This window comes from Heterodontus francisci, chromosome 37 (assembly GCF_036365525.1).
Source record: "Heterodontus francisci isolate sHetFra1 chromosome 37, sHetFra1.hap1, whole genome shotgun sequence".
Lineage (NCBI taxonomy): Eukaryota > Metazoa > Chordata > Chondrichthyes > Heterodontiformes > Heterodontidae > Heterodontus > Heterodontus francisci.
Window position 1 is genome coordinate 42,999,399 of NC_090407.1, and position 22,313 is coordinate 43,021,711.

The 22,313-nt window shown below is 45.9% G+C and overlaps 1 protein-coding gene across 2 annotated transcripts in view; it reads left to right on the forward strand.

Moving 5' to 3' along the window:
• epha8 (eph receptor A8) overlaps nucleotides 1-22,313 on the forward strand; it is a 637,160-nt gene that overhangs the window by 388,498 nt on the left and 226,349 nt on the right. For both annotated transcript variants that reach the window (XM_068017569.1, XM_068017570.1), the window contains exon 4: nucleotides 15,394-15,549. In XM_068017569.1, the coding sequence (XP_067873670.1) occupies nucleotides 15,394-15,549 (156 nt within the window). The remainder of the gene's footprint in view (nucleotides 1-15,393; nucleotides 15,550-22,313) is intronic.

Here is a 22,313-nt window from a genome sequence, read left to right on the forward strand (position 1 = left end):
GTTTCAGTGCTGTATCTCGAATCTAATCTAATCTAATGACCCTGTGCCTATTCTGGGCAGCAATTTTTATGACAAAGATGACTAATGGAAAACAAATACATTTTTGTTTGGTCTCACAACCGCAATAGATAATGGGAATTGATTTCTATTGGATACCCTATTTTGATATTAATTCTCAGCATGTGAGCATGTGACAGAACCTGGAGTACCACAATGTAATGTTTTAACTAACATTCCATTAATTCCTGCATATCTGATGCTGCTGACATGAACAGATCTCAGGCCTCTGATCTAGACTGTACCTGCCACTGTGGCAACAAGATCATCCCTTTCCAAACTTCCAGACCCAAGAAATTCAAACAGGGCAAACACCCAGTGAGTCAGAAATATCAGCACAAAGAGAAATGAGAGGCCTGATCTTGGTAGACTGGGGTCTGCAATCTGGAAAGATACCTATTCTAATGCATCATTGTATCAATTGCCCTTTAAATATCTGCCCAATCCTTTCTGCCTCTATTAAATTTGTACTTCACAAGTGCTGGTATGGCTCAGTGGGAGCACCCTTGTCTTGAGTCAGAAGATTGTGGGATCAAGTATCAGAATATGCTGACAATCTGACACTTTTCCGAAGTACTGTCTGAGTTCTGCACTGTTGGAAATGAGGGTACGGTAGCAGAGTGATAATGTTACTGGACTAGTAATCCAGACACCTGGACTAATTCTCTGGAGACATGAGTTCAAATCCCACCATGGCAGCTGGGAAATTTAAGTTCAAGTAATTACATAGAAAATCTGGAATAAAAAGCTAGTCTCAGTAACGGTGACCATGAAACTACTGGAATGTTGTAAAAACCCATCTAGTTCACTAATGTCCTTTCGGGAAGGAAATCTGCCGTCCTTACCCGGTCTGGCCTATATGTAACTTCAGACCCACAGCAATGTGGCTGACTCTTAACTGCCCTCTGAAATGGCTTAGGAAGCCATCGGTTGTATCCAACCTCTACCAAAAAGTCAAATAAGAAGAAACATGGAAGGACTAACTACACACCCAGCACTAACTATACACCTAGCCCAGTTGACCCTGCAAAGTCATCCTCACTAACAACTGGGGGCTTGTGCCAAAATTGGGAGAGCTGTCCCACAGACTAATCAAGCAACAGCCTGCCATAGTCATTCTAACAGAAATCGTACCTTACAACCAATGTCCCAGACTCCTTCATCACCATCCCTGGCTATGTTATATCCCACCAGGACAGACTTACCAGAGGTGGCAGAACAGTGATTTACAGTCAGGTTGGAATGGCCCTGGGAGTCCTCAACATTGACGCCAGACCCCATGAGGTCTCATGGCTGATGATCACCTACCGCCCTCCCTCAGCTGATGAATGAGTATTGACACATTACAACAGTGACAACAGTTCAAAAAAGTATTTCATGGTCTCTAAAGCACTTTGAGATGTCCTGTGGTTGTGAAAAGCTCTCTATAAATGTAAAGCTTTCTTTTCCTCCATGTTGAACACCACTTGGGAAATTAGAGATAGGCAATAAATGCTAGCTTTGCCAGTGAAGCCCACATCTCATGAATGAATTGTTATAATCAAGTGAGGAGGGGGTTGAACGGCAATGTGGTTGACTTAAAGTGGATGTACTGGCCAATTCAGGAGGTGTTTGATTACTTATTTGCTATGATCATAACAAAAACCAATCGGACAGGTTTTCTTGAGTTTAAAGAAGAAAGAGGTTAACTTTATTGTACCTAAATCGAACTAATGAAAATAATAAACTATGCGCCAACTTTCACACACATACACTGGCGGTTGACAGACACGCAAATAGGTTACAGAGTAGGGAAAGGTAGATTGGTTGAGTTAGAGTCCATAGATAAAATGGATATACAGTCTGTGCAGTTTGGTGATTTGGCTGGCTTCTAGCTGAAATCGGTGGTCCTGAGGGTTTTAGTTTGAAGAGATAGATGAATGCTTCGGTGGGTCTCTTGACAGTGATGCAGATGATTTCCTCCAATGGGAGCTGGAATTTTCTTCCCCTCCCCCACAATAAGTGGGCTGGTGGCAGGGGAGGAGGGTGTAAAATTGAGTGGGTGGCGGGGGGTGGGGCCTTTCCTGTCCACGTCCCACTCCCGCTGCAGTTTTACACAGGGCGGCAGCAAGAAATGGCCCGTCCGCCCCAGGACAATCAAGGCCCTTAAGTGGCCAATTAACTGCCACTGAAGGGTCTCCTCCCGCTGCCGCGGGTATTTTACCCTTGGAGGCTGGACGGCAAAGGCCCCAAGAACCCTGCCTGGTAAAACCAAGTGGCCTTCTTGCAGGCTGGCGGGGGCGACTCCTGATAGGGCACTCTGTGCCTCACGGAGGGACGCCCCCAAAACCCCAACTGCCCCTGACGCACAACACTCTGCCCCCACCCCTCCCAACCGACTCCCCTTGCCTCACCAGGGCCCGACTGATGGTCACTGGCGAGGCCCCAAATCTTACCTTAGTTCTGGAGCCGTCCTTCCTCTTGCCTCCGATGGCTGCGTGTAGTCCTGGCTGTGACCACCGCTCCCGGTGGCCACAGCCAGGACTAAGAGCTGCCGGCCCGTTGATTGTCCGGCAGCTCCATTAGGTGGGGCGACCTGTCTCAAGGAGGTGGAAGTCCTGCCCAAGAAAAGTTAAGGCCCAGGGGAGTGAAAAATCCAGTGTGGCTCCCCACGCCTGGTGGAGGCGGGCTCGCCATCGAGTTTTTGGCTGGCGGACGGGGCCTCCCACTCAATGTAAAGTTCTGGCTGGGGTTTCTGATTGTAGCCAGAGTGTGCAAAGGTGGTCAGTCAACAGGCAGGATTTGAAGCTTGCAAGCTGGAATGGAGAAAGAGAGAGAGAGAGGGACCCCCACTTGGGTCTGCACATGTCAGAGTCCAGATGTTTCTCCTTGCTGCTGCAGAGAAAATGCAAGCTTAAAAACCACAGATGGGGAGGGGCTTGTCACATGATACTCACTCAATGATTCAAGCATAGTAGTGAGCAGTATTTCATCTTGCGAAAAGAAAAAGAAAAGCAGTTCCCTTAAACTTCCTGGGTCTTGGTTCTTTCTGGGATGAGCAGACATTTTGTCTCCCTCCTCACAGGCCTTACAATGTAGGATACAGTGTTGCAAATTAAGTGGCCACCTTTAGCTGCTAGCAAAGTCATCTTTTATCTGTTCTTTTTAAAATTTCTTTAAAAAAATATAAATTCAGATCTTCCGTCAGTGGATTAAAGAAAAGTATCATTCAACAAAGCATGTTGGCGTGACAGAATTTTTTAAATGTTCTTTTTCAGATGAGTCATTAAACTGAGGCCCTGTCTGCCCTTTTAGGTGAATGTAAAAGAGTGCATGACATTACTTGAAGAAGAGCAGGGAGTTTTCCCCTTGTGTCCTGGCCAACTTTTACTCCTCAGTACCGACATGACTAAAACCAGGTGATCTGGTTATTATCTCACTGCTGTTTGAGTGCTTGCTGTGCAAAAATTGACTAGCATTTTCTACATTACAGCAGAAACTACACTTCAAAATAAAAGTAAAGTAGTTTGGGACATCATGAAAGATGCTATTTAAATACAAGTTATTTCTATGAATTGTTGGGTTTTGCTAGTGCAGAATTAGTTTTATTTTTAAAAGGAGCATTAGACAGCTCTTTTCTACATTAGGTAAAAACCTCAAATACAAACAGTGGCATTCTGCTCTTTAACAAGCCCCCAGCTGGTGTGACTCACCTGAGTTTTGGGGAAGAGTCTAATCTTTGACCTCTGCTTGTCATATTCTCCTCATTCTGTGTGAATGACAAGGAGAGCCAGCATGGGATTGTACATCGATGTTTAACATGCTCTACAACTACAACCCTCCTTGTACATCAAAATGTAACTTCCCATCAGCATTTCACCAGAGACTGGGGATCCTTTATTGGTCCCGTGTTAGACTGTCCACTCAAAAGACCAATAATACTCCTATAGACCAAGTGTCCTGGCAGAAAATCCCACCCATTTCTGATATACTGTTTAGAAGTCTGCAATGGCTTTTGGTGCCTCATGATTAACAGATGGTACAAGGATTAGGAAACACAGATTAAAGGTTTTGGCAAAAGATGCAGGGGGAATGTCAGGAAGATCTTTTTATGCACTAAGTGGTAATGACTTGGAACTCGCTGTTGATGGAGGTGAGGCAAGTGGAGGCGATCATTGATTTCAAAAGGAGATTGGATGAGCACTTGAAGGAAATAAACTTGCAGGTCTACAGAGATTAGACAGGGAAATGAGACTGATTTGGATTGATCTGTGGAGAGCTGGCATGGACTTGATGGACCGAATGGCCTCCTTCTGTGCCGTAATGACTCTATAACACTATGTTTAGGTCTGAGAGGTTTGAGTGAATTAAACATTTATGCTTGGCAATCTCATCTCTGTTCTTATGATCAGTTGTATGGACAGGGTAGCAAATCATAATGATCCTGTTCTAGCCGTCCAATCGAACCCCACCTTCCAGCACCTGGTCCATACCCTTGCCGGTTACAGCACTTCAGGTACATTTCCAGGTACCTTTTAAAAGGATTGAAGGTTTCTGCCTCCACCGTCATTCCTGGCAGTGAATTCCAGACACCCACCATCCTCTGGCTGAAAAAGTTTTTCCTCATGTCCCCTCTGATCCTTCTACCAATCACCTTAAATCTGTGCCCCCTGGTAATTGACCTCTCCGCAATGGGAAACAGATCCTTCCTGTCTACTCTGTCTAAGCCCCTGATAATTTTGTCCACCTCTATTAAGTCACCTCTCAGCCTCCTCTGTTCGAAGGAAAACAACCCTAGCCGACCCAATCTTTCCTTTTAGCTGCTACTTTCAAGCCCTGGCAACATTCTTGTAAATGTCCTCTCTATTCTCTCCATAGCAATTATGTCTTTCCTGTAATGTGGTGACCAGATCTGTACACAATACTCCAGCTGTGGCCGAACCAGCATTTTATACAGTTCCTGCATTACATCCCTGCTTATGTATTCTATACCTCGGTTAATATAGGAAAGCATTCCATATGCCTTCTTCAAATATTCACTTCAAATTCTCTGTATTCTTTAGTTGGAAGTGATTAATGTGAGTGAAGAGTATTTGTTAATCGATTGAAACTGGAGTGTTCATGCTTCACCTCAGGGCTGTCTGTGGGAAATTTGAATTACAACCAATCACTTCTGTTTACTTTGTTAATTATAAATATCAATTACTTTCAACTTGGATCAAATGCTATCAGATGGATAATTTAACAATCCTATGATTAGTCTGGGTTGCGTGCACATGAGCCTCTGGGTATGTTTGCATTTGTGCACACAGGACATGCAGATTATAGTGTTGTCCTCAGGGCCCGGTGTCTCCTGTCAAAACACCAACAGCTCATTCCCCAACACAGGGGCCGATCAGCTGGTGCAGAGCAAAGAGCGGAGTGGGGGAGTGAGGAGGGAGGAGGGCAGAGGCTGCAGCCGTTACTGAGCCGGGCACACGGCCGCCTCCTGCACCAACTGAAATCTCGATGCATTTCCTCCCGGTCAAAAAGAATTTATCAGAAGAAAATTCTTCTGATAGGAGACTTCATCATTTCGATAATGAACCGGCTGTTTGTGCGAGGCAGTTCCACTGAGACTGTGAGAAACAAATCAGAGCAACAGCAGTGTTTGGAGCTTCCTCCACTTGGCTCCAAAGCTGAGATCCAATAACACAGTGAGGAGTTATCCTGAAATATTAATGTTGTCCTGGAAAAATCTAGATGCACATCAGTTCAAATTGTGGTGTAGTAGGATAACAGGGGGAGTGGGGGGGGGAGACAGAACATTTTACTGTAATATTCAGCAGCATAAAAAGAAGGCAATGTCTGTTATTCTCAATTCAGTTCCTGACTTTTATGAAAAGCAGAATATTCATCTCGGAGTCAGAAGGTTATGAGTTTAGTATCTGATCTAGGCTGGCACTTCAGTGCAGCAGTGATGGATTGTTGTGTTGTCTTTTGAGTGGGTCATTTTAAACCAAGGCTCCATTTCACTCTTGCAGTGGTTCAGGTGGATGGTAAAGATCCCACTGACCTGTCCATAAAGAGCAGGGAGTTCTCCCAGTGTCCAGATCAACATTCTTCCCTCATTGAATCCATTACAACGGTGACTACACTTCAAAATTACTTCATTGGCTGTAAAGCACTTTGAGACTTTGTCATGAACAGTCTGACAGAAATGCACGTTTTTTTTTCTTTTTATAAATTGTAAAACAGATTAAATGGTCATTCTTCATGTTTGTTGCTTGCAGCACTTTGCTGTGTGCAAATTGACTGCTGTTTTTTTTATATGTTCCTGGGATGTGGGCGTTGCTGGCAAAACCAGCATTTATTGCCCATCCCTAATTGCCCTTGAATGTGGTGGTGAGCTGCTGCCTTGAACCACTGCAGTCCATGTGGTGTAGGTACACCCACAGTGCTGTTAGGAAGGAAGTTGCAGGTTTTTGACCCAGCAACATTGAAGGAAGGGTGATATTGTTCCAATTCAGGATAGTGTGTGGCTTGGAGGGAACTGGCAGCTGGTGGTGGTGTTCCCATGCACCTGCTGCCCTTGTCCTTCTAGGTGGTAGATCTCGTGGGTTTGGAAGGTACTGTCGAAGGAGCCTTGGTGAGTTGCTGCAGTGCATCTTGTAGATGCTACACACTGCTGCTGCTGCCACTGTGCACTGGTGGTGAAGGGAGTGAATGTTGAAGGTGGTGGATGGGGTGCCATTCAAGTGGGCTGTTTTGTCTTGGAGGTGTCAAGATTCTTGAGTGTTATTGGAGCCACACTCATCCAGGAAAGTGGAGAGTATTCCATCACACTCCTGACTTGTGCCTTGTAGATGGTGGACAGTCTTTGAGGAGTCAGGAGGTGAGTTACTCAACACGAACTCCCAGCCTCTGACCTGCTCTTGTAGTCACAGTACTTGCATGGCAGGTCCAGTTAAATTTGTAGTCGATGGTAAGCCCCCAGGATGTTGATGGTGGAGGATTCAACAATAGTAATGCTGTTGAATGTCAAGGGGAAATGATTAGATTCTCTCTTGTTGGAGTTGATCATTGCCTGGCACTTGTGTTGTGCAAATGTTACTTGCCACTTATCAGCCCGAGCCTGAAAGTTGTCCAGTTCTTTCTGCATGTGGGCACGAACTGCTTCAGTATCTGAGGAGCTGTGACATCACTTCTGACCTCTGATGGAGGAAAGGTCATTGATGAAGCAGCAAAAGATGGTTGGGCCTAGGACAATACCCTGAGGAAATCCTGCATTGGTGTCCTGGGACTAAGATGATTGGCCTCCAACAACTACAATCACGTTCCTTTGTGGTTGATATGATTCCAACCAGTGAAGAGTTTTCCCCCCTGATTGCCACTGATTCAATTCTGCTCGTTGATGCTACAACTGGTCAAATGCTGCCTTGATGTCAAGGTCAAACACTCTCACCTCACTTCTTGAATTCAATTCTTTTGTCCGTGTTTGGATCAAGGCTCTAATGAGGTCAGGAGTGGAGTGGCCCTGGCGGAACCCAAACTGAGCATCAGTGAGCAGGTTATTGCTGAGTAAGTGCCACATGATAGCACTGTCAATGAAACCTTCCATCACTTTGCTGATGATTGAGAGTGGACAGATGGGGCGATAATTGGCCGAATCGGATTTGTCCTGCTTTTTGTGGACAGGACATACCTGGGGAATTTTTCACATTGTTGGGTAGATGCCAGTGTTGTAGATGCACTGGAACAGCTTGGCTAGAGGCATAGCTAGCTCTGGAGCACAATTCTCAAGTACTACAGCTGGGATGTTGTCCGGGTCCGTAGCTGTATCCAGTGTCTTCAGCCATTTCTTGGTGTCACTTGGAGTGAATCGAATTGACTGAATACTGGCATCAGTGATGCTGGGGACCTCAGGAGAAGGCCAAGATGGATCATCCACTCAGCACATCTGGCTGTAGATGGTTGCAAATACTTCAGCCTTGTCTTTTGCACTGATGTTCTGGACTTTCCCCATCATTGAGAATGGGGATGTTTGTGGAGCCTCCTCCTCCTCCAGTTAGTTTTTCAATTGCCTACCACCATTCAGGACCAGATGTGGCAGGACTGGAGAGCTTTGATCTGATCTGGTGTTGTGGGAATGCTTACTTCTGTCTACAGCATGTAGCTTCTGCTGTTTATCTAACTAGCAACGGTGACTACATCTCCAAAATAATTTGTTGGGCCTAAAAAGCACAATATAAATGCAAATTCTTTCTTTTTCTCTCACGTCAGCAGGTGATGGGAGTTTTCGGCAACATCATATGAAAGCAGAATGTCAGATTCCACTGGTATGCTGATGACACTCAGCTGTTCCACACCACCACCTCTTTTGACCGCTCCACTGCTTCTGATTTGTCACACTGCTTTTTCGCTGAGCAAAGATGTCCTCCAATTAAATATAGGGAAGACCAAAGCATTGTCTTCATTCCCTGCTACAACTCTGTTCCCTAGCCACTGACTCTGTCCCTCTCTCTGGCAACTGTCTGAGGCTGACTCAGACGGTTCATAAACTTGGCAACCTAATTGCCCTGAGATGAGCTTGCGAACACATATTGACACCAACACCCAAGACCACCTCTGTAATATTGCATGTCTCCATCTTTGCCTCAATTCATCTGCTGCTGAAATACCTATTCTTGTCTTTATTACTTCTGGACTCTTAACTATTCCAATGCACTCCTGGCTGGCCTCCCAACTTGCACTCTCTAAAAATTTGAGCTCATCCGTAATTCTGCTGCTCGTATCCTGAATCGCTAAGTTATGTTCACCCATCACCCCTGTGCTCACTGACCTACATTGGCTCTTAGTGCAGCAATGTGTCGAATTAAAAATTCTCATCCTTGTTTTCAAATCCCTCCATGGTCTCACCCCCCCACCGCCCCCCCCCCCCGCCATCTCAGTAACCTCCTTCAGCCCTCTTACCCTCCAAAATGACTCCACTCCTCCAATTCAGGCTTCTTGTGCATCTCTGATTTTCTTCACTCCACCGTTGGCAGCATTGCCTTCAGTAGCCTGGGCCCTCTGCTCTGGAACTCCTTCCCTAAACCTCTTTGCCTCTCTCCCTCTCTTTCCTCCTTTAAGACAGTGTTTAAAACCGACCTCTGACCATACTTTTGGTCATCTGTCCTGATATCTGCTTATGTGGCTCAGTGTTACACTCTGTTTGATAATCACTGTGAAGCACCTTGGGCTGTTTTACTAAGTTAGAGATACAATGTAAATACAAGTTATTGTTGTATGAATGACGTATTTCCTTTCAGTCTGTGCATTTCCTGAATGTTATGTCAGTAATAAACACAAGCTCACCGTAGTCAGTTGTCAGCGATGTTTTGCTACATTTACTACAGCATTTATACAGCTATTTTATCTCTTTGGGATTCTAGGCAAATTAACTTTGGCTTCACCATCACCAGTTCTTGTCCCACTATTAAATATCCAAAGTGTGCTGGAGTGGAGTACAGTCCACCCAGTTTTCAACGTTTGGAAATTGACCAACACAAGTTGTAGTAAGTTGAATTCTTCTTCTTCTTCTTTGGCCTCCTTGTCTCGAGAGACAATGGATAAGCGCCTGGAGGTGGTCAGTGGTTTGTGAAGCAGCGCTTGGAGTGGCTATAAAGGCCAATTCTAGAGTGACAGGCTCTTCCACAGGTGCTTCAGATAAAATTGGTTGTCAGGGCTGTTACGTAGTTGGCTCTCCCCTTGCGCTTCTGTCTTTTTTCCTGCCAACCGCTAAGTCTCTTCGACTCACCACACTTTAGCCCCGCTTTTATGGCTACCCGCTAGCTCTGGCGGTCGCTGGCAACTTACTCCCACGACTTGTGATCAGTGTCACAGGACTTCATGTCGCGTTTGCAGACGTCTTTAAAGCGGAGACATGGATGGCCGGTGGGTCTGATACCAGTGGCGAGCTCGCTGTACAATGTGTCCTTGGGGATCCTGCCATCTTCCATGTGGCTCACATGGCCAAGCCATCTCAAGCGCCGCTGACTCAGTAGTGTGTATAAGCTGGGGATGTTGGCCGCCTCGAGGTCTTCTGTGTTGGAGATACGGTCCTGCCACCTGATGCCAAGGATTCTCCAGAGGCAGCGAAGGTGGAATGAATTGAGATGTCGCTCTTGGCTGACATACGTTGTCCAGGCCTGGACAACGTAGTTGAATTATTACATAATTTATTGAAAATAAATAACAGATACAAAAACAACAGCTTGCATTTATATAGTGCCCTTAACATTGTAAACCATCCAAAGGTACTTCACGGGATCATAATGAGTCAAAAGTTGACACTGAGCCAAAGGAAACATCAGGGAAAAGTGACCAAATGCTTGGTCAAAGAGAGAGATTTTAAGCAGCATCTTAAAGAAGAAGAGAGAGATGGAGAGGCAGAGAGGTTTAGGGAGGGAATTCCATAGTTAGGGTGAAGGCATGGCTGCCAACAGATATAAGGGTAAATTGTGAAACAGTGTTTGCAGTTGAAGGAATCAGGACCTACCTCTGATCCACACATCTGTAGTGAGACTCCTGGCGTGGAGTTTAGCCTTGATGAAGTTGCCCTCCTAAAACATCATCTGGTGTGCAGGCTGAACAATAATATTTTGCCTTTATAACACCAGTCCATTGTGAACACTCTATTGCAGTGCCCGAGAAGCAAGCAGTGATATTGTAAATAAATCCTCAAAGAAAAGCATATGCTATTCTGTACCGAATGTGAGAAGGTTTATCAGCTGTTTTCACATGCAAACCATAACCCTCCAAGCAAGTTTTTAAAACTAGAGACGTGCACTCTTCAATTTTTTTTTTAAGCATATATGTTGTCTAAATATTTGCTTCAATATTATGATCCAGAGTTGCAATACTAATTCCAATATTATGATAGCATTTTAAAGTTCTGACTGGGGCTTGAGTTTAGATGGAAGATTACCAATTTACAGAGTATGCTGATTAAGTTGTCAAAGCAAACAGTTATTTTCAGTCCTTCTCTCCCATTGTTGCTTTTAAGCTAATGCAGTCATTTTATGAAAATGCAGTAGATACGAAGAGATCAGAGGTAATAAGAGGGTTACTCAGGAAAATGCAATGATCACAGATAACACAGCACTGATAATTATGAAAATAGTTTTTCTATCTTCAACTTCATATAATTGACACTTGATAATGCAAATCCCTCTTTGTCATGCAAAGTTTTTTTTATTCATTTGTGGGATGTGGGTGTTGCTGGCTAGGCCTGCATTTATTGCCCATCTCTAATTTCCCTTGGACGGAGTGGCTTGCTAGGCCATTTCAGAGGGTGTTTTAAGAGTCAACCACATGGCTGTGGGTCTGGAGTCATATGTAGGCCAGACCAGGTAAGGATAGCAGATTGCCTTCCCTAAAGGAAATTAGTGAACCAGATGGGTTTTTGGCAACAATCAACAATGGTTTCATGGTCATCCTGATGAGTCTTTATTGCTATCGTTATGTCTCTCGTATTCTCTGAGTTCAGCTCATTGATATTTCCACTTGATTCAGCTGCAGGAGAGGCTGCAGCATGGTTAAAGGGACTTCCCCCAACCCCCAATTTAGTAACTGCTTAAACAACTTACAAGTGTTACTAATAGCAAGCATGTTAGTGTGAAGTGAACAGCAGCGTCTCGGAGTCTTTCCTCTGGCGACATTTCTGAAGTGTTTAAATGGTGACATCTTCATCAGAGATTTCTCATGGGAGATCAAACTCAATAGTAGCTCAGTGATGATGTTTCGGCAATGAGAGGGCAATACCGAGGCAATGGCCAATTAGACAGTGATGAAATGCTGGAAGGAGTCAGATCTGAATTGAAGCATGATCCCAGTGAGCCCAACTTCATCAGTTGTAGTCCTCAAACCCCTGAAATTTGACCAACATGCACCATTCAAGGTCTGTGTGGCTTTACAATGCCACATGGTCTCGGATGCCTCAATGAGCAAGCGTATCGTGAGGTTTTGAGCCATTCAGATCTCAGTGGTCTCAGGTTTCATGCTCTGTGCTGGGAGATGGTGTTGGAGGTACAATTGGCATCAGTGCCCCAGGGCTAGTGAGAGCTACAATCAGGCAGGATTCTCGGTCCCAATCTACATCCTGCTGTAAAGTGCATTTGAATGAATGTAGAAGAAATGATGGCATTCAGTCATGAGGTCCCTTGTGGTCAAACAGCTTTCCAGCAGCCATTGCCCATCCAGGCTCGTTGGAGTGAGGTATTGTGGAGTTGTATTCCATCCCGGATCACTGTCTTCAGGGAAGAAAGTCTAAAAATTAGTGGGAAAGAATTCCTTCAATCCCCTGGGATTTTAGAAAGTTTAAAGGCGTGTAAAGTTGAAGTTTCCTTGTATTTGCATGTACCATGTGTCATGAAGATGCTTCCATCATTAATACTTTTTTGATGACTTGTTTTTAAAGATTGTGTAAAATACCTGAGAAGATGCCTGGACTTGTTTTTTTTTAAAGGGTCATTGGAAGGACACTTGAGACTTGGTTTAAAAAAAACACTTGCTGGAAGTCACTTGTCTTAAGCTAAGTAAACAGCTCGAGCCTTATGGACTATGGAACTGTTTGGACTTAGAGAAGTCACGTGTCTGGATTTATGGCTGGCAGGAGTTTTGGTTTTGTTGTTGGATATTGTTTGGAGTTCAGCTGTGATTGCAGCCTGCAGAGAGAGAGAAGCAACCAATCCATCCTGTTCCACCTCTTTGAGAAACCCTGAGAATCCAGTGTGAAACTGCAGAAACTGATGCAGCATTTCTCCTGAGAAGCTTCTGGAAGACTTTCTTTCAACGTCTCCTGAACGAACTGCTTCTGAAAAGATCCCAGAGACAGCCGCATGTGTCTAGTAACACCCATCTACGTGTACCAGGATGCCAGACCGAAAGTCATCTGGAACATTCTATATCTTATCCTCTTCAAAAAATGACAATAACTTGGCCAAAGTATTTTTTTTTAAGTTGATCTCTACAGAGCCAGTTTTTCATTTTTCTTTATTTCTTCTTTAACTGGTGTGTCTGCGTGTGTGTTGGGATATTTTAGAAGAGTGAATATTTATGCTTTCATATTTCAAACTGTGTGTTAATAAGCTTTGCGTCTTTATTGAATAAGTCTTGTTTTATAATAAATCAACAATTTTGTTGTTTATTAAAGAAATCTGGTTGGTGGATTTTTATTGTGAAACTAATATAGATAAAGTATATAATTGGTTGCATTGGTAACTAGGTAAAACATTTAAATAAGAACAAGAAATGCTGGAACTACTCAGCAGGTCAGGCAGCATCTGTGGAGAGAGAAGCAGAGTTAGTGTTTCAGGTCAGTGACCCTTCATCAGAACAGAAAGAAAGAAAGTATTGAGAAAGAAACTCTCTCAGCTAGTACTTTAATCCTGTTTGTTTTGTGGGTATGTGGTGAAAGCATAGAGCTGGTTACAACTGGTGCATTTGGAGATGGCAGTAGGGTACGTTATACAGCCATCAATTCCACACAATACAGATCAAACTGTGATTTTTTTTCCCCATCATTTTGAACTGTTTTCTGCAGTTTAAATATTTGTACTCTCTTCATGAACAATTGATCTACGGATTGTTAAAGCAGAACTCAGACAGATGTACTAAGACCACTGATCGCCTGCCATTAGTCTTCAGTTCAGGTTCATAGATTTGCAACTCACAATGTTTCAAAGCAAAAAAGCTTTTCCAACTTTGCACTGACCACAACAAACATTTTCAGATCAAAAGTGACACGTCAGGGGCAAAACTAAGCTCTGTTTCTTCACTGTAATAACTACCTTGACCACAAACCCTGCAGAGCAGCCTGCTTCTCCTCCAACCCCTGTCTAAGTCTCACATTAGAGCTGCCAGTGTAAAGAAGGTGCTTGATTATCTTGTGTAACTGGGAAGAAATTTCCTGGAGTCTTTCCTGAAATTCCTTTGTGCTCTTCTCTATTGTTACTTGTGATTCGGGAGATCAGTGCAATGCTTCATGCAGGGTGCAAGTTTAAACCAGTGTGGGCAGTTAAAATCGTCCAGGTTACTTACTCATCAGAAAGCTAGCAGTGTTCTCAAATTGATCTGTTGTGCTGAGCAAGTGGCAAGGACAGCCTCTGAAAGCAGGCATTACACATGAACGTCTGGTTTCAATGATTTCATAGGGCCCTGACTGGTGGCCTGAGCAGGAAAACTACTGTGATTTTCACACCAGGTGAGCACAGTGGGAAGAGGAGACCAGGACAGGAATGTCGCAAACAGTTAAGTTTATTTTACTCCTCTTAGGTCTCTCCCTCCATGTACTCGGTACCCACCCCACCCCGCCCAACACCCACCGCCCAAACTCTAAACCCCTGTGAAATGGCCCAGAACTGATCCCACCACCTACCTTATCTCTCCAGGGAGCTTCCGAGTTACACAATTTTCCATCATATCCCGTTCATTCCAGGCAGAGAGGTTGGCCGGTTGAATTTAAATAAAAACCAGGAGTCAATAAAACCTCAGTCTCGTTTCTGGAGCTTTGGGCTACCCATCCATCTAAGACCCATCTGGAGTTTAAACTGTGGCCCCAGTATTTAGGGGTGACTGTGGAAGTGCCTGAGGGGCTTCTCCCTCTTTCTTCCAGGCTCGTAGACAGTTGTTTAATCCTTTTTTGTTTTTTTCTTCTGTCCTGCACTCATTTTCTTTTAGAACAAAAAAAGAACATGCGTGACAGTTGCCAGTTAAAAGCAGTGAGGAACTTCAGTGTGTAGTTTTCCAGGTTCCATTGTGGGACTGTTGGATTATCGAAATGCAAAAATTACTGGAAAAGTGAGCAAGGTCCCGAATAGCCCTGTGCCTCTCGTACCCTGTGCTCAGCACTGGGAAAATCTACTATCCAGAATATCCTTAACCTCACATTAATTTGTCTGAGACTGTGAGAGGAAACCTCTCGACGTGTTGTAGATGATTGAGTTCGAGCGTCTATATTGATTATGAGCATGTACTGCTGATATGCCGAGTGTTACCTTCATTTGATCCACTGCTCTTTTTGACTTCCATGCTTGGCCCAGAGTAGTTTTCAATTTCCCTTCAGTGCGTAGCAGGCTTCCAGGAACACGTGCTGAGCTCCACAGAGATTGAAACAATCATCGATGGAATCAGCTGGTTGTTTAAATACATCATGGAATTACAAATTATTCACAGGTCTCTAAGGCCTTGCTGCTCTGGTAATACCGTAATTAATCAATGAAAATGTAACAGCCTTTTCAAGCAGAAAGGTTCAGTGTTTGATCCAAAAGGGGAATTGAAACGATTGGCGGTTTTGTCAAAGGGGGATATTGAGAAATATGTCTTTTTTTATTCCAGCCTGTGAGCCCGGATTCTACAAGTCAAGCTCTGGAGACCAGCTCTGTGCAAAATGTCCTCTTCACAGTCACTCTGATATCATGGCTGCTCTCTTCTGTCAGTGTGATAGCAACTATTACCGATCTGCTTCTGACCTTCCCTCCGCACCTTGTACCAGTGAGTAACATGGTCTGGTCTGGCCAGCACTCGCAGTCCAGCCAGCCTTCCATTCATTTAATGATGTGAAATTGCTGCTGTTCATGTTACATTCTTTAATTATCTTTGGTCTTTCGATATACTCTACATCATGCTGAACAAATTCAATAGGATCAAACATCTTAAAAATATGTAAATCCCAAAAGGATTGCTACAGATTTATTTCCCTGCTGCTTTACTGTCCTTTCAACCAATCTTGTTTATTTAAAATTGTCTGCAGCAAGAACAGGCTGTGTGATCAAGGAAGCCCATCACACCATTCTACCTTGGACTTTCCTCTCTTCATTCTACCCTGGGCTCCACTCTCTTCATTCTACCCTGGGCTCCCCTCTCGTCATTCGACTCTCGACTCCTCTCTCCCCCATTTGACTTTGGGTTCTGCTCTCCCCCATTCTACTCTCGACTCCCCTCTCCTCCATTCAACCTGCGACTCCATTCTCCCCATTTGATCCTTGACTCCCCTCTCCATTCTACCCTGGACTCCCCCTCTCCCAATTCCAACAACTGTGTTCCCCTATTTTAAGTGTGTTAATTTCCTTCCCCTACCTGTTCTGGGAAAATCTTATCAGGTTGTGTTGTTATTATCTCCATAATGCTCAATCCATCATTTGAACAAGTATCAGTCCAGGTCCTTTCAAAGATATTTGAGTTCACCATGAATAAGGAACTCCTCTGAGAATTTTCCATAACCTTTATCTACTGTGAAGTAACATTTGTTTTTAATTTCTAATTTAGTGCAAGGATATTTGTCACATTTTGGCCAAGGCCCCAATACCTGCTGTGACTTGCTCAACTGTTTGTTTTTATGATTTTGTATTTGCATTTTTTTCCTGTTCACCGTTGTCTGTTTTACCCACTTTCTTTAAATCCCTTTCCATTTCCACATTGGAAATGGTGACAATAATAACACACCTACTGAGTTCAACTTCAGGAATTATGCATTCAGCTCTCTGCTCTCTACAATAACACTCCAATACTGAAACTTCGGCCCTGATGTTTCAGAGGAGGCGGGTGCTAAACCCAGAATTGTCAGGAATGCAGAGGTCTTGCTGAATTTAACAGCAGGATTTCATTTTCAATCTTTTTTTGCAGTTCCCGCCTGGCAGCCGGTCAGATTGAGGGGCTGGGTGACAGCGGACAGTAAAGTCAGTGATAGAAGACCAGACCCAGGGACCATTGTGAATGGCCTCTGGCAAACAGGAAACCTCGTGGGATTTTGGGGCTGTCGGACCAGCAATTGGGACTGGGAGTGATAGTGGGTTTGGAGGTGGGGGTAATGTCGGCCGATGGTGGCTTCTTGAGATGCCCTTGCGGAGTACTTCTGTTCTTGGATCTAGCAGCTCCAGTCTCCCTTCAGCTGCCAAGTTTCCTGAGCCCTGGCAGCTGTTAAATTTAAATGCTGCCAAAATTTGAGGAATAGAGACTTACTTAAATATAATAACCAGTGACCTGCCTCTCCAGAGCGGAATACTCGGACATGATCAAACCCACCGCAGTTAAACTGGAAGCAGCTGGCTTGGGGTCAGGTTTTGCATATTTGCCAGTTGAAGCTCCCCAACTCTCTCCTGCCCATCGTTGGGAGGTTGAAGCTCCCCACTGTGTCTTCAGTAATGGAATTTCTATTAAAGGAATGCAAAGCAGTTTGTGCTGATGTATCATAATTATTGAGTTAAATCCTTTTCACATTGTGGGCACTATTTCATTCAGCCGTTTAAAGTGGCATGGGGAGACAGAATCGCGTCAGAACCGTCTGCCTGGAAATCCAGAATCATGCTGTTATTCCGGATTTTGCCAGCAGCGGGAAAGTACCAAGGCGGCATTACCGCTCCGACACGACGAGAATCTATTTTAAATCGCAGAGCAGTTATTTGTAAAGCATTTAGAGCTAATTATCCTCAATTTAATGGTTGGCTCTTGTTTTAGTGGACGGAGGGCGGCTGTCACATACCTTCAGGTTCGCAGCCGTTAGCACCGCAGCCTCACAGCTCCAATGATCCGGGTCCAATTCTGGGTACTGCCTGTGCGCAGTTTGCAAGTTTTCCCTGTGACCGCGTGGGTTTCTGCCGGGTGCTCCAGTTTCCTCCCACAGCCAAAGACTTGCAGGTTGATAGGTAAATTGGCCATTGTAAATTGCCCCTAGTGTAGGTAGGTGGTAGGAGAATTGAGGGAAGGTGGGGATGTGGTAGGGAATATGGGATTAATGTAGGATTAGTATAAATGGGTGGTTGATGGTTGGCGCAGACTCGGTGGGCCGAAGGGCCTGTTTCAGTGCTGTATCTCTCTATGACTCTATGACTCTAAAAGCTGGCGGCACTGAGGTGAGAGGCTTCAGTGCCACGTTGGGGAGGCAGCCATGAACAGTGCTGCATAGGGGAAGAGGGGCGCTCTGCAAGGGGGGGTTGAGATCTCGGGGGTTCTGCAAGGGGGTGTTGGAGTCTCAGGGGCCCTGCAAAGGGAGTCGGGTCTTGGGGGCTGTGCAAGGGGTGTCGGGGTCTCGGGGGCTCAGAGAGGGCAGTCGGAGTCCCGGGGCCTTTACAAGTGGGGTCAGGGTCTCATGGGCTCTGCAAGGGGGGTCAGAATCTCAGGGACTCTGCAAGAAGGAGTGCTTGGGTTTGGGGGGGCTGTATTGGGTGATCAAACTGCTGTGTGAGATGTTTGTTCACGCATACTGCTGGATGAAAGGGTTGGCTATCACCAAGGGTGGGCACTGAGGGTCATCAGTGAGTTCGCCGGGAGAATTGTTAAAAGCTCAGTTGCTAAGCCAAGGTAATCTCTGCATCGACAGTGATCTGTAGGCCCACTGGTCATCTGGCATTGGTCTCATCCACCCTGTCTTTTTGAACCCCCATGGCACGATGCAGCACCCCTGACAGAGGGAGGGCCAAGAGGCAGCTGCGCCTGTCTGTGAAGCTCCACGACGAGAGCAGCAGCAGCTGGCCATGTCAAGAAGGTCCCAGCTACCGGAGAGTGTACCGGACTCGAATCAGATACTTCCAGATGTCTGAGTGCCATTGTCAGTGAAGACTATGGCTCTCCAGGGAGGACGCACATACTTAGGTTCCCTGCTGCAGGACGAGCTGCGACCTATAGAACTTGGGGGATACCCCATGCCAGTGGCCCTGAAAGCCACTGTCGGACTAAACCTTTACGCATCTGGATCTTTCCAAGGATCCACTGGGACATGTGTGAGGTCTCCCAGGCAGCAGCCCACTGCTGCATCAAGGAGGTGACCAATCCCCTGTTCAAGAGGGCCAGTGACTATGTGCACTACCGGATTGGCCCTGACAGTCAGACCAAGAGGGCTATTGGGTACAGGGCCATCGCTGGATTTCTCTGGGTGCAAGGTGTGATAGATTGTATGTGTGTGGCTATCAAGGCCCCCACTGACAAGCCAGCCACCTTCATCGACATGAAAGGCTTCCTTCAATCAATGTTCAACTGGTCTATGACCAAAAGCGTTTCCTGCAGGTGTATGCCGACTTCCTGGAAACCAGCCGCAATGCCTACCTACTTCAACAGTCCCAGGTGCCGCAGTTTTTCAGGCCCCCTCGCTCACCTTCAGGGATGGATTCTCGGGAAGAAGGGCTACCCTTCAAGACATAGCTTCTGATGTCTGTGAGGAATCCTCACAATGCAGTGGAGGAGAGGTACAACAATTTTCATGGCTCCACTCGAGTGACCATCGAGCAGGACATTGGGCTACTGAAGATTAGATTCTGCTGCCTCGATCAATCTGGTGGAGCCCTGCAGTATGCCCCAGTGAGGGTCTCGCGTATCGTGGTGGTCTGCTGTGCTCTGCAGAATCTAGCACTGCAGAGGGCGGAGGCCTTACATGATGATGAGATGCCTGAGCGACACTCCTCCACCAAGAAGGAGGATGTGGAGGAGGGAGAGGAGCAAGCAGCAATGAATAGTGAAGACCTTGCACTGGAGGTCAGGCAGATTGAGTGACATGCCAAGGAGGCAAGAGACAATCTCATAATCACCCACTTCGAGCCACCCTGATCTGTCCACTCACAGAGAAACCAATAAAGACTGAACTCAATGCATGTAGTCTGTCACCTCCTCTTCATTTGTCTTCCCTCACTTGCACCCAGCTGCAAACCACGCTCATGCCCATGGGACACCATATGTTAATGAGGGCTGTAGTTACATTGATATTCCACTAAGGGGGAAGGGTAAAGTCTGCAACTCCCAATTAAGGCATAATGGAAAATGGCTTTCAGATAATGATCGTTAATGATTGGAACAAAAGAACTTTTAATTAATCAATACGTGAAAGACTGCTGACACCAATGAAGCTCCAAGTGTGGCTCGATGGTTCTTTTATGTTTACGGGTGCTCCTACGAGGTGTGATCCCAGCGACAGCAGCTCAGCTGGAGGCAGGCTGCTGACCAGGCTGCCTCTGACCTGGGTTGACTTTGGCGGCCGACCTCTGGCTGTCTGAGGCCTGGAGGGCCCCGTCTGCCTGGGGGTTTCCTGCACAGGTGCAAGACTCTCCTCAGGCATCATGGCCGCTGGAGCTGGGCTTCCTAGCAGAGGGGCTGAGGAGCTGCTGTTCACAGTCGGAGCATCTTGAGGGGAGCCCCCAGCTGCGGAGGTCAGCCGCGCCTCCTCCATTTCAAGGCTCACTTGAACCTCCCTGCTGACCACAGAAGGACAAGGAGCTGAAGAAGTCTCCAGGTGCCTGGTCCTCCTCTCACCTTGCCGCTGCTGCATTGAGCTCATGGCCAAGGCAAAGGTGTGAAGGTCTGCATGCACGTGTGGAACCTGGCTCCTCATGAGGCCTGAGACATGGCAGCACTCATGGAATGGATTGACTCCTCCTTCATCCACTCATGCCTGAAAATGGCCTCTGGCATCTCTGCCAGATATTGCCTTACCTCTCTTTGCAACTCCAGCATGCCCTGTGCTGTTGACACCAGAGGCTTGTCATCAGCCTGGGGCTCAGCCTGGGCCTGGCCATCCACATTCCTCCAACTGTCAGAGGCCTCGGCTGTCTTAATGTCAGCCAGCTGCTCGAGCCCGTGTGCACTGCTCTCACCAGCTGATGGCCACCCTGATTCTAATGCCGAGCGGTAACCCAGTGAGGTGAATGTATCTGCACTGGTGGAAGATGCAGGAGAGTCATGGGACGGTGCATCCTCTGGGTGGTCCTCCTCCTCAGAGGTGGACGGCCTTCCCCCTGCAGCTGTTGTCTTCTGCGGATGCCAATCTGCATGAGCGAATACAAACATGTGTAGGTTAGGCTGGGCAGATCTTGTCTTGCCAACCATACATGCTATGGGTCTCCAGAAGCGGTGTGTATGTCGATAGAAGCCAATCCTCACCCTCTTGCGCAGAGATTGCAGTCTCTCCATCTGATATTGTGTGGCTGCCCTGTTTCCCTGCCAATTTCAAGGCGTCTACCTTGGCTGGGTGAAAGGTCACAGATCCAGAAGGCCTTTGCCTGTTCAGGCTCTCTCCCTCCTGTTGTGAGCACTCTTGTCTTACAGGAGGAAGGATGGGAATAGTAAGAATTTGCAGAGAGATCAACATCACATTTCTGCCAATGTCAGCCCCTCATCCCCTTTTGAAGGATGAGATCAATACATGAGTGAGAGAGGATCTTAGATTGGAAGATCACGATGTAGTATCAGTTTGGATTGAACGAAGAAACAGCAAGGTGCAGCCAGCATTGGTAGGAGTTGTTTATAGGCCACCAAACCAAAGTGGTAATGTAGGGCATGGTATTGATCAGGAGGTTAGTGGTGCATGTAACAAAGGTAATCATGCGGGACTTCAATCTACATATAGACTGGGTAAATCTAATTGGTGCTAATGCTGTGGAGGATGAATTCCTGGAATGTATGACAAGATGGCTTTCTAGAACAGTATGTTGAGGAATCAGCTAGACAACAGGCTATTTTTGATCTGGTATTGTGCAATGAGAAAGGGCTAATTAATAATCTTGTAAAGGAAGCCTCTTGGGAAGAGTGACCATAATATGTAGGATTTTACATTAAGTTTAAAAGTGATGTAGTTCAATCCGAAACTAGGATCTTAAACCTAAACAAAGGAAACCATGAAGGTATGAGGGGCAAATTGGCTGTGGTAGATTGGGAAACTACATTAAAAGGTATGACAGTAGACAGGCAATGGCTAACATTTAAAGAATTAATAAATGGTTTACTACAAATTTGCATTCCTTTGAGGCACAAAAACCCAACAGAAAAGGTGATCCAACCATAGCTAACAAGAAAAGTTAAAGATTGCATTAGATCAGAGGAGGATGCTCATAAAGTTGCCAAAAAAGTAGTAAGCCTGAGGATTGGGAGCATTTTAAAATTCAGCAAAGGAGGACCAAGAAACCGATAAAGAAAGAGAAAGTAGAATATGAAAGTAAACTAGCGAGAAACATATAAACAAACAGTAAAAGCTTCTCTAGGTATGTAACAAGGAAAGGATTAACAAGTTTGAGATTGTCCACTGCTCAGAGCAGCCCCGGTGCCGTCTCCAGGCTCTGGTCCCTGGCGTAGCGGAGAGGCTTCCTGCACTGACACTACCATCAGCACCAGGGAGCCGGCACCTGACTACCTGCAGACAGCCAGTAGTCGGGCTACACCAACAGCAGCAGTGGCCGGGGCCTGTGGAGAGGACTACCCCGCCCCGGCCGGGACACAGCGCGGGGCTGCAGTCAGAGATTAGCCCGGTGCTGCATACCCGGGGACATCACAGAGGCGTG